Source organism: Strigops habroptila, chromosome 2 (assembly GCF_004027225.2).
Source record: "Strigops habroptila isolate Jane chromosome 2, bStrHab1.2.pri, whole genome shotgun sequence".
NCBI classification, from domain to species: domain Eukaryota; kingdom Metazoa; phylum Chordata; class Aves; order Psittaciformes; family Psittacidae; genus Strigops; species Strigops habroptila.
The window spans coordinates 121,817,046-121,830,039 of record NC_044278.2 but is presented as its reverse complement, the minus strand read 5'-3'; the positions used below and the strand labels follow the sequence as shown (position 1 = coordinate 121,830,039).

Here is a 12,994-nt window from a genome sequence, read left to right as displayed (position 1 = left end):
AGGGAAGAACTGGGAGAGGAGGTGCTGGCTGCTCCCAGTGGGAGCTGTTTACTCAAACCCATTTAATATCCTTATCGAGGCAGGAGGAGAAAACAGAGAGGCACTGCTAGCAAAACGTGCAGGGAGCTGGGAATGAGTGGAGCAGGGAGGCGAGGGGAGCTGGCTTAGATGGGGGGAAGCTGGAACCTAGACTGGTTTGGGTTGAAGGGAGCTTAAAGCTCATCCAGTCCCAACCCCTGCCACGGGCAGGGACACCTTCCACTAGAGCAGGTTGCTCCAAGCCCCTGTGTCCAACCTGGCCTTGAACACTGCCAGGGATGGGGCAGCCACAGCTTCTCTGGGCACTGTGTGTCAGGAGAGGTTGGGAGATGTCCTCTGTAGACAAGGTATGACACACAATAGGACTCCTGAGTGAGGCTGAATTTCATCTCAGGTCCATTGGGCAGAGCAATCTCCGGGCCTGCTCCATGGTGAACGCTCTGCTTGAACATCCCTCAAACAAAGATGCCTTCAAGAGGAGCTCCCATCAGGATGGGAGCAGGAAATGAGATGCAGGGTACAGTGATGCTGGGTACAGAGCCAGAGGCAGCTCCCTGAGCTGCTGCATCATGAGGAGGTGCTGATGCTTGCAGCGAGGTGTCTCCTTGCAGCTCCAGGAGACATTCAGTGCTCACTTCTAGCTTGGAGACACATCTCCTGCCATCGCTGAACCAAAGCCAAACCCTGGGTCGGGATGGGACAGGAGCCTGGCTGCAGAGGTGGGTGCAGTGAGCCCGGTGAGGAGCTCAAGGATACACCACCAGTCATGGGAAGGATGTAGCTCCTTTCCCATGGTTTCACTGCTGTGAATTACAGAGTTACTCCACCACTGGTTTGATGCAGGAGAAGGAACAGCATAAAAACAGGGAAAGGCTCAGCCTGAAGGACCTTTGCCAGCTCTCCTCTTCCCACCTGGATGGGAGCTGCAGAGCTGGCAGTGAGAGGAGCTCCTGGGGCATCATGCAAGGAGACAAGATGGGCTCTGAAGCTCAGGGAGATGTTCTGCCTCCCCATCCAGCTGCTCATCTCTGTATGGTGCCCTGAGGGACCAGCAGGGACCAGAGCCACCCAGGCATCAGCCCTCAGTATCCAAATGTCCCTCTGTACCTCCTGGTGGCTTCTGTGCCTACAGAGAGGGGGGATGTTGAGCAGGATGGGCCAGAACTAGGAGTCTTGCACTCCTGCCTAATGCATGTGTGGGCTCAAGGCTTTGAGAGGTGGAGGAGACCAACCCCATGTAGAATACTGCATCCAGCTCTGGGGCAACAGCACAAGAGGGACGTGGAGCTGCTGGAGCGAGGCCAGAGGAGGCCCCGGAGCTGCTGCGAGGGCTGGAGCAGCTCTGCTCTGGAGCCAGGCTGAGAGAGCTGGGCTGGGGCAGCCTGGAGAAGAGAAGGCTCCTGAAGGGGAGACCTTAGAGCAGCTCCAGGGCCTAAAGGGGCTCCAGGAAACCTGGAGAGGGGCTTTGGACAAGGGCCTGTAGGGACAGGCCAAGGGGAATGGCTTTAACCTGCCAGAGGGGAGATTGAGATGAGCTCTGAGGCAGAAGCTCTTCCCTGTGAGGGTGCTGAGGCGCTGGCACAGACTTTTCCCAGAGAAGCTGTGGCTGCCCCATCCCTGGCAGTGTTCAAGGCCAGGTTGGACACAGGGGCTTGGAGCAACCTGCTCTAGTGGAAGATGTCCCTGCCCGTGGCAGGGGTTGGAGCTGGAGGAGCTTTAAGGTCCCTTCCAAACCAAAGGAGGAGCAGCCTTTACACCTATCACCCTACAGCAATTTAAAGACCTGCAGGGCCTGTGCTGGGAGCAATACAACTTGCTACAGCACCGTGAGTGCAAAGTGCGTTCCCAAGGGCTTTGTGGAACTGCGATAGTTTCCAGTCAAACCCTGCCAGAGCACGTGCCAGCATCTGAGAAGGTCTGATCCTCATCCAAACAGCCATACCCGCTGCAGGCAGTGGTTGGTTATGCATGGATCTCAGTGCTGGAGGGTTTCAAGAGCTCTAAAGTTGCACCTTTGGAGGTTGAAGACAGTGGCTGATGAGGCTTAAAAAGATAATTTACGGATGGAACCACATAGCCCAGCCTGGGATGGGCAAATGGAGTTTTTCTTAGCATCTGAGGATGTTACCAAGCACAAGAGCTGCCCCAGGGCAGGTTTAGATGGAGCTGAGGAACAATTCCTTCCCCAGAGGGTGCTCAGGCATTGGAACAGGCTGCCCAGGGCAGGGCTGGAGTCACCGGCCCTGCAAGTGTTCACACCCCGTGTAGCCGAGGCCTCAGTGCCATGGGTTAGCGGTGGCCTTGGCAGCGCTGGGGTAAAGGTTGGACTGGATGAGCTTAAAGGTCTTTTCCAACCTGCTTGATTCTGTGATTCTAAGACCAATACATGGTAAATATATATCATCTATAGTCTGTAATCAGGGCAAACCAGCAATAGAGGATAGTGAGTAAGAGATTCCCCTCCAGGGATGGAGATCAGCAACCAAATGAAAGGGGTGAAGAGAGGGTGGGCAAAGGAAGGGGGAAGGAGGAAGAGGAGAATGGGGGAGCACAGTGCCACAGGTCTGTCCATATCTCCTGTCTCCACTGTGGTACATCCCCACCAGCACCCCATGGCAAGTGTCTGGCCAGGGCTGGTATCATCACTGGGAGGACCACAAGGAGAAGCGGTGGTGGCAGGACCCTGCCAGCTCCTCGGGAGAGGCGAAGAGCAGAGACAAGATCCCCGGCAGGCTGGGCAAGGCGGAGGGTTTGGCTTGGGGCGGCGGGATGCGAGGCTGGAGCCTTGCACAGGCTTAGGATACCCTCTGCAGGCGAGCGCTGCGCTCCGCACGTCCTGAACTAGAATCCCAGAGTGGTTTGGGTTGAAGGGACCTTAAAGCTCCTCCAGTTCCAACCCCCTGCCACGGGCAGGGACACCTTCCACTAGAGCAGGTTGCTCCAAGCCCCTGTGTCCAACCTGGCCTTGAACACTGCCAGGGATGGGGCAGCCACAGCTTCTCTGGGAAAAGTCTGTGCCAGCGCCTCAGCACCCTCACAGGGAAGAGCTTCTGCCTCAGATCTCATCTCAATCTCTCCTCTGGCAGGTTAAAACTGTTGCCTCTAGTAGGGGTTTGGGTCAGAAGACAAAGTGGAGACACAGAAGCCAAGTTCTGTCCAAGGGGGGCTGGATGCTCAGGAGCTATTTGGGAGAATATCTGCCAGAGCTCCTCTGTTACAAGGATCTCTACATAGAACTAAAGCTCTGCACAGTGTCTTATCCCATAAGTGGTTTAGTGGGGAACTGTCCCCTCTTCCTATGTTCTCTGTTCCCCTCCGAGGGCTCTCCAGGCCCCAGCTCCCAGGTCAGGCTGATCCTGGGGAGTTTGTGGGGTGCCCAAGTGTCCATGGGGATAACATGCCCCATCTGAGTCTGTCTAGCAGCAGCATCTACAGGACACACACCTGAGCTGATGGACTAAGCGCAGTCCCAGCGCCAACCCACTGCGTCCTTCACCTCATCATTCATCTCAATAAAGTCACTGCACTTATTTGTCCCCTGGAAATCAGCTTTTCCATCAATTGGCATTTTGTGGATCCCCACAATGCTCAGGATACACTGATACCCCCTTATCCATTCAACAGCTAAACTAGACACAGCTAAAGATAGATAGAAGTGTGGTGAGACAGCAGTAGATGATAACCCCTAGCAAGTCCCTGGCACCCATTTAGAGATTGTTTCTTGGGCATGGATCTTCCCTTCCTTTCTCCAACCATGGCTCTTTCTAGGAGGCCCAAAGCTCTCCTTATATCCAGCCTAAACCTTCCCTCTGAATATAAGGCCAGAGGCTTCATCTCTCTCTGCAGCCACCCCGATATCAGGGTAGCTGAGAGCCTTCATCAGAGAAGGGCCTGGCACTGAAATGTGTGCAAAGACAGATGGTTTTAGTGCCCCAGTAAAGAGATGAGAAGCAGAAAAGCACAAGAGATTTCCATAGCAACCAGAGCAGAGGCTCTGCCTCCTCTGATGTTCTCTGGTTCCCCCTCCCTGCACACAGCGAATCCAGGGGTGCTGGTATGGCCGCTGACCCCGCTGGAAAGGGATGGCTTTAGAGGAGGTTTGGTGAGTATGTGATGGAGCCAGGCAGACAGGAACCCTCTGCAATGGCTCCTGTGCCAAAGAAAGCACCAAGTTCCTCTGGAGGGAGATTCTGAACCTGAGGCTGGCTTAAAAATGCCCCAAAAATCAGTTCTTTGAGCTGATTCAAGCTCCTGAAGGTAGAAACCTGCAATGCCGGAGCCGGAGTACAAGTGCCATCAGGGTGACATCCAGCCCAAGCACTACCAAAACCTGTGTTTTAGGCAATATACAGAAAGGGAAGAGCTGTGTTTGGCTGTAAAATAAAGCCACCCACAGACTTGGTGCACCCTTGGTCTTCTCAGGAGAAATAAATGAAACATAGAGTCACCCTGGCCAAGCTAGGGGCTAAGGAAGAAGTTCTTGCACGCCATGAACCTGTAGAAGACAGTGTCCTGCAGGAGCTGCTAATGGAGAGTAGAGGGGCAGCAATTGGAGGTATCAAAGCAGGACCATGGCTGGGGCAGCACTGTGAGAAGAAACATGTCCTCTGAGCTGTGCTGGCATTTGAGGTTTCTTCCTCTACTTATCATAGAGGTATGTAATAGAAACATGGAATCATGGAATGGTTTGGGTTGAAGGGACCTTATAGCTCAGCCGGTCCCAACCCCCTGCCATGGGCAGGGACACCTTCCACTAGAGCAGGTTGCTCCAAGCCCCTGTGTCCAACCTGGCCTTGAACACTGCCAGGGATGGGGCAGCCACAGCTTCTCTGGGCACCCTGTGCCAGCGCCTCAGCACCCTCACAGGGAACAACTTCTGCCTAAGAGCTCCGGGGCCTCCTCTGGCCTCGCTCCAGCAGCTCCACGTCCCTCTTGTACTGTTGCCCCAGAGCTGTTTCTATCCATCAGCCTGGTTAAGAACTCATTAGACCCACAAGTCCTCCTTAGCCCACTCTAAGAACCCAGGCTAAATACCTTCAGAAGCCGCACTCCTACCTATGGTGCTACGTGAGTCCTTGCAGCTGCAGGGACATCGCTGCTGTCAGCGTTTGAAGCTTTAGTGATGCCAAGTTGGTTATTTCTCATTAACCACATTGAACAAATACCTCTCAGAGGCTTCCCACAAGGAACAGTCATTCCTGAAGGAAGCCCGGCAGTGCTTGGCCTGCAGCATTGAGTGATTAGCAAACAAGGAGCAGAGCTTGCAGAACACACTGAGGGTTTAAGGAACAGCTTCTACTGAGAGGGAAAGGCTTTGAACTCTTTTCCTCCTGAGAGGTGCCACTTCCTATGGATGAGCCTCGGAGGAAGAGATGCAAAATCACATTTAATCATCCTCTTTTTGGGAAAAGAAAGGGAGGGTGTGAGAAAGAGGTTGCAAAACAGAGGTGATGTAGAAGGGGTGTGCTTCCAGACAGGGAAGAGGAGGCAGCAAAGAGCCAGGCTTTGGAAATAAGCCAGACGTAGTGGCATGGGCATGAGGAAGGGATGCTGGCTGCTGGCTGGGGTGAGCTCAGTGCACAGTGAATCCCAGCTCCATCCCATGGAGCCATCAGCTGCCTTGGGAGCACATTCCTGGGATCTGTTTTGGGGTGGCTTCCCCTTTTCCCCTTCTTCCTCCAGGCAAGGTTTGCAGAGGGACACTCTTCCAGGAGGGAAGGAGTGAGGAAAGGAGCTGTGGCATCCAAATGCACATGTTTTCCTTGGGAACCGGGGGAATGCAAACCTCCCTGCAACCTTGCTGGTGACAGGGGACTAAGCTGAGCAGCTTATTAAAGACAAATCTATGTGGAGTTCCTGATCCATGCATTATCATGCACCGGCACTGCTCAAGGTGGAGGACATGGAAAATCAGGCTGGCAAGGTCCCCAGGGGAGCCCGCGGCAGAGGTATGCCCAAAGGATGCTGTGTTCCCATGGGAAGCCTGGGCTGCAGCAGGCTCCTGTGGCCCCGTGGGCAGAGGAGCCCACATTGCAGCATGGACCTGCAGGACTTGCAGGTCCATTGACCCCATGGTGGAGCCACGCTGGAGCTTCTGTTCCTGAAGGATGCATCCCATGGAAGGGACCGACAACAGAGCCATGCAGCCCATGGGAAGGACTTACACTGGAGAAGGCCATGGAGGGCTGTCTGCTATGGGAGGGACCCCACGCTGGAGCAGAGGAAGAGTGTGAGGATCCTCCCTTGAGGAGGAAGGAGCAGCAGACACAATGTGGGATGAACTGACCACAACCCCCATTCCTGTCCCCCTGCAATGCTGGTGGGGAGGAGGGAGAGAAACTGGGAGTGAAGTTAGTTCTTCCCTGTGAGGGTGCTGAGGCGCTGGCACAGGGTGCCCAGGGAAGCTGTGGCTGACCCATCCCTGGCAGTGTTCAAGGCCAGGTTGGACACAGGGGCTTGGAGCAACCTGCTCTAGTGGAAGGTGTCCCTGCCCGTGGCAGGGGGCTGGAACTGGATGAGATTTAAGCTCCCTTCATCCCAAACCAGCCTGGGGTTCTATGATGCCTGCGCATTTTGTGGTTGCTTTTTAGACCCACCACTAGGTGTTGCTGGAGGAGGAACAGGAGGGTGGATGCAGCTGGAGGACATCGGGGGCTGTGGTAATGTTCTAAACCCGCTGAGAAACCACAGGGATTCGAGGCAGCTCTGTGAAAGGAAGGCGAACAACCCAAGATTACCCATCACCAAAATATTCAAGGCTGAAATAAAACCTTAAACCCCAGTGCCATCTGTGGAGGATCATCCCTATGGCAGGCTATGCCCTAGAGAAGAGTTTGCTGAAGGAGCATAGAATGGTTTGGGTTGAAGGGACCTTAAAGCTCCTCCAGTTCCAACCCCTGCCACGGGCAGGGACACCTTCCACTAGAGCAGGTTGCTCCAAGCCCCTGTGTCCAACCTGGCCTTGAACACTGCCAGGGATGGGGCAGCCACAGCTTCTTGGGTAATGGTGCTTTGCAGGGAACATCAACCTCGTCCAAGAGCCCGCAGGCTCTCCCCAGAAGAATCACGGACCGCTGAGGAAGCGGCTCCTCTTTATATATGGCAGCTCATGAATATTAAGTAAAGGGGGCGTGGTCAACGCGGAGGCGGGCTGTTGCTGTCTATGGCGCTGCTCATTAATATGAATCAGGGGGCGTGTCCCCTCATGAATTATGTGCCAGTGGGCGGGGCCTCGCCCCTCGGCGCTCTGTCCCTTCCAAGAGTGAGAAGATGGCGGCGGCGGCGGCGCCCGGCGGACGGGCCGCGGTACCGGCGCGGCGGGGCCGGCGGCGGCGGGGCCGGGCCGGGGCGGTGGCGGAGGAGGAGGAGGAGGAGAAGGAGGAGGTGTTGCTGGCGGTGTCGGAGTGCCCGGTGTGCCGGCAGGCGCTGGTGGAGGCGGTGACGCCGCCCTGCCGCCACTCGTTGTGCCTCGCTTGCTTCCAGCGCTGCCTGCAGGGCCCGGGCCTGTGCTGCCCGCTCTGCCGCAGCCGCCTCTCCACATGGGCCCGCGCCGAGCCCGCCGCCACGACGGCTACCGGAGGAGGAGGAGGAGGAGGCGGGGAGCAGCGGCCGACGGACCAAGGTGCGCGGTTCAGCCCCGACGGGGCGGGAGCTGCGTGGCGGGAGGGTGCAATGAGTTTGTGGGGGCTCAGCCCTGCCTTGCAATGGGGGGTATGGTGGTTGTGGGGGGGTAAACAGCGGGTCTGAGCCCACCCTCCTGTGCAATGGTGGGAGATGGGCCTTGAGGGGTAGGCTGGGGTGTGGGGGACACGTTCTCCATGCACTGAGTGCACCCATCCTGCCCTGCACCCCAACAGTGATGGGGAGAAGGGGGGCAGGATGGTGACCCCCGCATGGCCATGGTGGGAATGGGAGGTGTGAAGGTTGGGTGGGAGCAGGGTGCTGGCAGCATCTCACCCCGTGCTCATCCGTGGTTTTAACGAAACACCCTGCGCAGGGATGGTTTGGTCTGTCCAAGCGCCTGCTGGGACCCAAAAATGGCAAACTGGTCATTATTTGTATAACAACACAGCCCAAAAAGTGAATGGTCACGAGGGTGCTGCCCATTGGAAGTGGGATGGGTTTGTGGTAGAGGAAGGCTCCTGTGCCGTGGGAAGTCCCGGTCCCTTGTTGACATAAAGAAGATCCCATCGTTTCTGAGTTCAAGGCTTTCTGTCACGCGTTTCCTCCCCGCCTCGAGAGCCCTCAGCCCTCCTCCGCTCCGGGAAAACTGCTCCTTGCGTTTCCTTCAGAATAAATCCCTCCTTTCAGCCCCAGGCGCTGCTCTTTCCCGGTGGGAACCGAGGCGCTGCGGAAGATTCCCACCTTGCTGCTGTCAAAACTCCCGGCACGCCGGGATCTTCTGCCCGTGCGTGTTGGTTGGAGAGGTGCCTACACAAGTGCTTCACTGTAGCAGCGCTGGTGGGAGCCCTGTGGAGCAGACGAGGCTTTAAGCTATGGATAAACATCCTTTTACCATGCCCTAAACTGGTTGTTTTCCAGCGTGTTACTGGTCTCCCGGTTCATGCTTGTGTCTGCACCCTCTAATTTCCTGGGGGGAAAAATTAGCAGGATGAGCTTTAAGGGCTTAAAGTGGTGGTTTGAGCTAACCCCGTTCACCTGGAAGGGAACTGGGAAGCTTTTCATGGAGAAGGCTTTGCTGAATCAATGAACGGATGGGGCTGTCCGGAGGGAGCCGAGCCAAGAGGCTGGGAGCAGCTCCTCCTTGGGAGCAGCTCCTCCTTGGGAGCGGTTCCTGCTTCCTGGCCCAGCCACAGGAGAGACAACAGGAACTCCCCAAGTCCATCTCTGCTCCAGGGTGTCAGTCGTGCTGAGGTATTCCCAGCATGGTCTGACCTCGCTGGGAGGGAATATCCAGCCGTGGCACAGGGAGGGTTGTGCCATGTCGCGGTTGTTTGGGGGGGGTTTATGAGGAAATAGTTTGAATTTTCTGCTTGAATGAATTGTCTGAGATGTGGATATTTTGCAGATTCATATATTTTAGGGTGCTGAGGCGCTGGCACAGGGTGCCCAGAGAAGCTGTGGCTGCCCCATCCCTGGCAGTGTTCAAGGCCAGGTTGGACACAGGGGCTTGGAGCAACCTGCTCTAGTGGAAGGTGTCCCTGCCCGGGGCAGGGGGTTGGAGCTGGATGAGCTTTAAGCTCCCTTCAACCCAAACTAGGCAGGGATTCCATGCAGAAGGCACAGTGTCATTGTGTTGATTGTCATTTCCTACCTGCCTGGGCTTCCTAAAGCTCTGGAATGTCTTGGAGAGCATCATGGAGGGTCTTAGCGCTGAGAAACATGGGGTGTGCACCCCAGATGTATGTGGACGCATGCACCTGAGTGTCACCTTGTACACCCTGACTGTCACAGGCACTCTAAATTGCACTGGAGTAACCCCTGCTCATGCTATACCCCGTGTTTCATGCCGTAGACCTCGCCACCATAAAGTTACACTTAAGGCTGTGGAGCAGTTGAGTTAATAGCTGATAAGGTGAGATAAAAGGAGCTCAACCAGCATTTCTGGTGCATTTCTAGCCTAGGCTCAACCTTGTCCTTAAGTGGCACCAGACATCTGTGTTGCGCTAAGAGCTGTAAAGGTAACCGGCCACGTATGTTGTAAGTTGGGCCAATAGTGTGGAAATCAAAGATAGTTGATGTGTTACAAATGGTAGGACCTACTACATGTAGAGAGCAAGCAGTGGATGTGGTTTAGCTGGATGTTAGTGATTGATCTTGATGCTATTGAGTCTCACCATGGCTGGGGTTGGCAGGGACCTCTGTTGGCCCAACCCCTGCTCAAAGCAGGGTCGTCACCAGGAGCAGGTTACCCAGGACTGTGGTCAGTTGGGTTTTGATTGTCTCCGAGGTGGGAGACTCTGTAGCCTCCTTGGGCAACCTGTATTGGTGTTTGGCCACCCCGACAGTTAAAAAGTGGCTTTCTCTGTTAGATGGAACTTGTTGTATTTCAATTTGTGCCTGTTTCTTCTTGTCCTGTCACTGGGCACCACTGCTGCTCCAGAAGGGTGTAGGTGGCCCATAGGTCCCACGTCCTCCCTGCCTCCTCCATGGGCATCTCTGTACCATATAGCACGTGGAAAGGCACCTTATGTGCTGGTGTAAACCCAAATCTTGAGTTATAGCTGTAATGCTTTGCTAAGAAAGGTTTCTGATATTAAGAGTTGCCTGGTGGAAGTCTTGGAAGGCAAATAAGTGCAGCAGATGGAGGCTTGGAGACTTCAGCTAGCCAAGAAGAAGGAACAGAACATGTTCACAGCGAGGTGCTCAGCCGGAGTTGGAAGAAAATAAATACATGCCCATTTCTCCCAAGGAAGATGGAATTCCTTGGGAATCAAGACAAAAGAAGAGGGTCTTGAGCAGAAGGACAAGCAGATAAGGTCGTGCTGTATCTTCTCAGCAGGCACAAGGCCCACCTTCAGTAGCAGATGCTCACCACACTGATGGATTTCTGCCTATCAATCCTGCCACTGCCATCCCGGATGGCTTCAGGGAGCTTGGAAGATTCCTGAAGGACAAAATTTTCCCTGTAAACTGGGAAACAAAATCAGTTTTCCAAGGAAAAGGCTTGTTAAGCTGGTCAAGAGCTTTAAACTCCTAACAGGAAAGTGCTCTGGGAGGGAAGGAATAAAACTGGTTTATGGAATAGAACCCCAGGTGTTTGGGAAAGGACCAGGGAATCTGCTCCCCTACACTGAGTTAGGATCAAGTGGACCTCAACCATTCCTCATGGACATCCAAATCCATTCATACAGACAGCAGAAGGGGATCCCACATCCACCTTCGTTCCAGGCTCTGAATCCTTGGAAGATTTTGCCTAATATCTAATCAAAATCATCTCCTCTGTCAAAGGCAGCTGATTCCTTTTGTCTCTCTGCTGCCTGGTAGCAAGGCACAGTTAATAACTGATGCTCTCGTGAGAGGGATGGGGTTTAACACAACTTCCCCCTCCTTCCTCCAAGGCTTTTTTTGGCTGTGGTTTCCCTCTTTCCCCACTGGACCAGAGCAGCCCTGAGCATTTCCTGGGGATTCCTTCATTTCTTCCCCTTCCCGTTGCCCTGTTTTCTTTGCCTCCAGACCACAGTGCTGTGAGTTTAGAATCCCAAGGAAGCCTTTCCCTGCTGTGTGAAAAGCAGGGATTTACTCCCCACATCAGGCTGATTAAAGCCAACACTGCCCCTCCTTTAGCTCCTTGCTGCAGCATTGGTGGTGTCGAGCTGTTTGATGGGAAGGAAATAAGGGAGGGATGCTTCTTCAGGAGCAGTAGGATCCATGCCATGAGACTGTCAGAGCCCTTTCACCTCCATCTCCTCCCTCCTCATCCTCTCTCCACTCATCCACAATACTTAAAGTATTTCTAATCTACCATTCAAGCCCTTAATGAAGAGAGAGATTAGGACCAGACCCAGAACTAACCCCAGCAGCCACTGTGAGAGGTTGTCCTGGCGTGGAAGGGGATCATAAACTCTTGGAATGTCCTTTTCCAGCTAGTTGTGCATCCACCTGAATGGTGGTTATACCTAAACTAGCTTTTTGTTTCTCACTCTGCTTCCAAAAATTAGTTCTTTTATGTGTTTCCAGATGGAAAAGACAAAATCTTTTTGTTTTGCTGCTGTTCAGGATGCTGAGGAGGGGGTTATCCTGCAAAACAGGGGTAGATCCAGATGATATGGGAGCTAGAGAGTGAGCTGGGAATCAGTGTGCAAGGAAACCTCATGGAATGAGCCTGTGTCTGCTGGACTTTCAGCTCCATGTAGGAGCAGCCCTGCTGTACCCAGGCTGGCAGCTCTGCCGGGCTGCATGTGTGGCTCTGGCAGCTCCAGGAGAACATTCCAGCTTCTGTGGTTGTGCAGTGCTTGTGCCTCTGCTCAAATGGTCTCCATGAGCCCAAAGGTGTTGGCACTAAACCATATCGAGCAGAATCTCAGCCTGTCGTCATGAGGTTTAGCACTATTGCTCCTTACAGCTTCTCCATCTCGGACTCTGAGCCTTCTTCCCTCTGTTGCCTTCGTACCACACGCTTATCTCCCCAGCCAGCTCTTCTCCTTCTCCACATAGGCATAAAGCAGGATTTTGAGTTCATAGAATCATGGAAGGGGTTGGGATGAAGGGACCTTAAAGCTCATCCAGTTCCAACCCCCTGCCACGGGCAGGGACACCTTCCACTAGAGCAGGTTGCTCCAAGCCCCTGTGTCCATCCTGGCCTTGGACCCCATCCAGCCTGGCCTTGGCAGTGGTTCCTTTGCAGTGGTTCCTATTCCCATATTTTCTTGCTTTATTTCCTTACACATTTCTCTCCAGAGCAGGTTTTGGACAGTGCAGGAGCAGTTCCTGCATGGGCTGTTCACAGGTACATGGGTGACCCCTAACACAGCACATCCTGCTAGGCCTTAACTTTCTCTAGTGTGGATATCTTGGTCTTTACAGCAGGTAAAACACCCTCAAACCCCCAATAAATGAATTCATATGGTTACTTCCCCCCTCCCCTTCCCTAATTTCCCCATCAAAGGAGATTGGCTTGAATTGATGCAAGTTGTTCTTACAGAGTTGGTGTTAGTTTGTCCTCTGCCTGTTACCCTCTAGATACTTGCTAATGGACTAACAACTGGTTGTAGTAGCTGTTCACATATTGGAACTAAGCCTGCTGTTTCAAGTAGCTGATTCCTTCTCATTCCCCTACTTCTCATGATCTTAAAGAAAACCCCTTTGCTCCAAGAAGCCTCAGAGATGACCACAAACAGTTCAGAGCTTACCAAGGGGGGGTTTCACCAGCTTTCTGAAGCCACTTCTTCTCTGTCTTCCTCTTGCATCCCCACACAGTGTCTCCATCTTCCATATTCCTTTATTCAAAGCCTCTTTCCAGGAGTTACTACCCACAGGAACACATCTTTTGGAT

At 53.9% G+C, this 12,994-nt stretch overlaps 2 protein-coding genes across 2 annotated transcripts in view; one reads left to right on the top strand and one right to left on the bottom strand.

Moving 5' to 3' along the window:
* Positions 1 to 3,607, bottom strand: part of CHRDL2 (chordin like 2) — a 35,651-nt gene extending 32,044 nt beyond the window's left edge. Inside the window, exon 1 of the mRNA XM_030477588.1 lies at positions 3,524 to 3,607. Coding sequence (XP_030333448.1) covers positions 3,524 to 3,607 — 84 coding nt within the window. The remainder of the gene's footprint in view (positions 1 to 3,523) is intronic.
* Positions 3,608 to 5,902: 2,295 nt separating this feature from the next.
* The window catches only part of RNF169 (ring finger protein 169), a 30,436-nt gene continuing 23,344 nt past the window's right edge, over positions 5,903 to 12,994 (top strand). The window contains exons 1-3 of the mRNA XM_030477587.1: positions 5,903 to 5,987; positions 6,630 to 6,698; positions 7,229 to 7,660. Of these exons, the coding sequence (XP_030333447.1) occupies positions 5,903 to 5,987; positions 6,630 to 6,698; positions 7,229 to 7,660 (586 nt within the window). The remainder of the gene's footprint in view (positions 5,988 to 6,629; positions 6,699 to 7,228; positions 7,661 to 12,994) is intronic.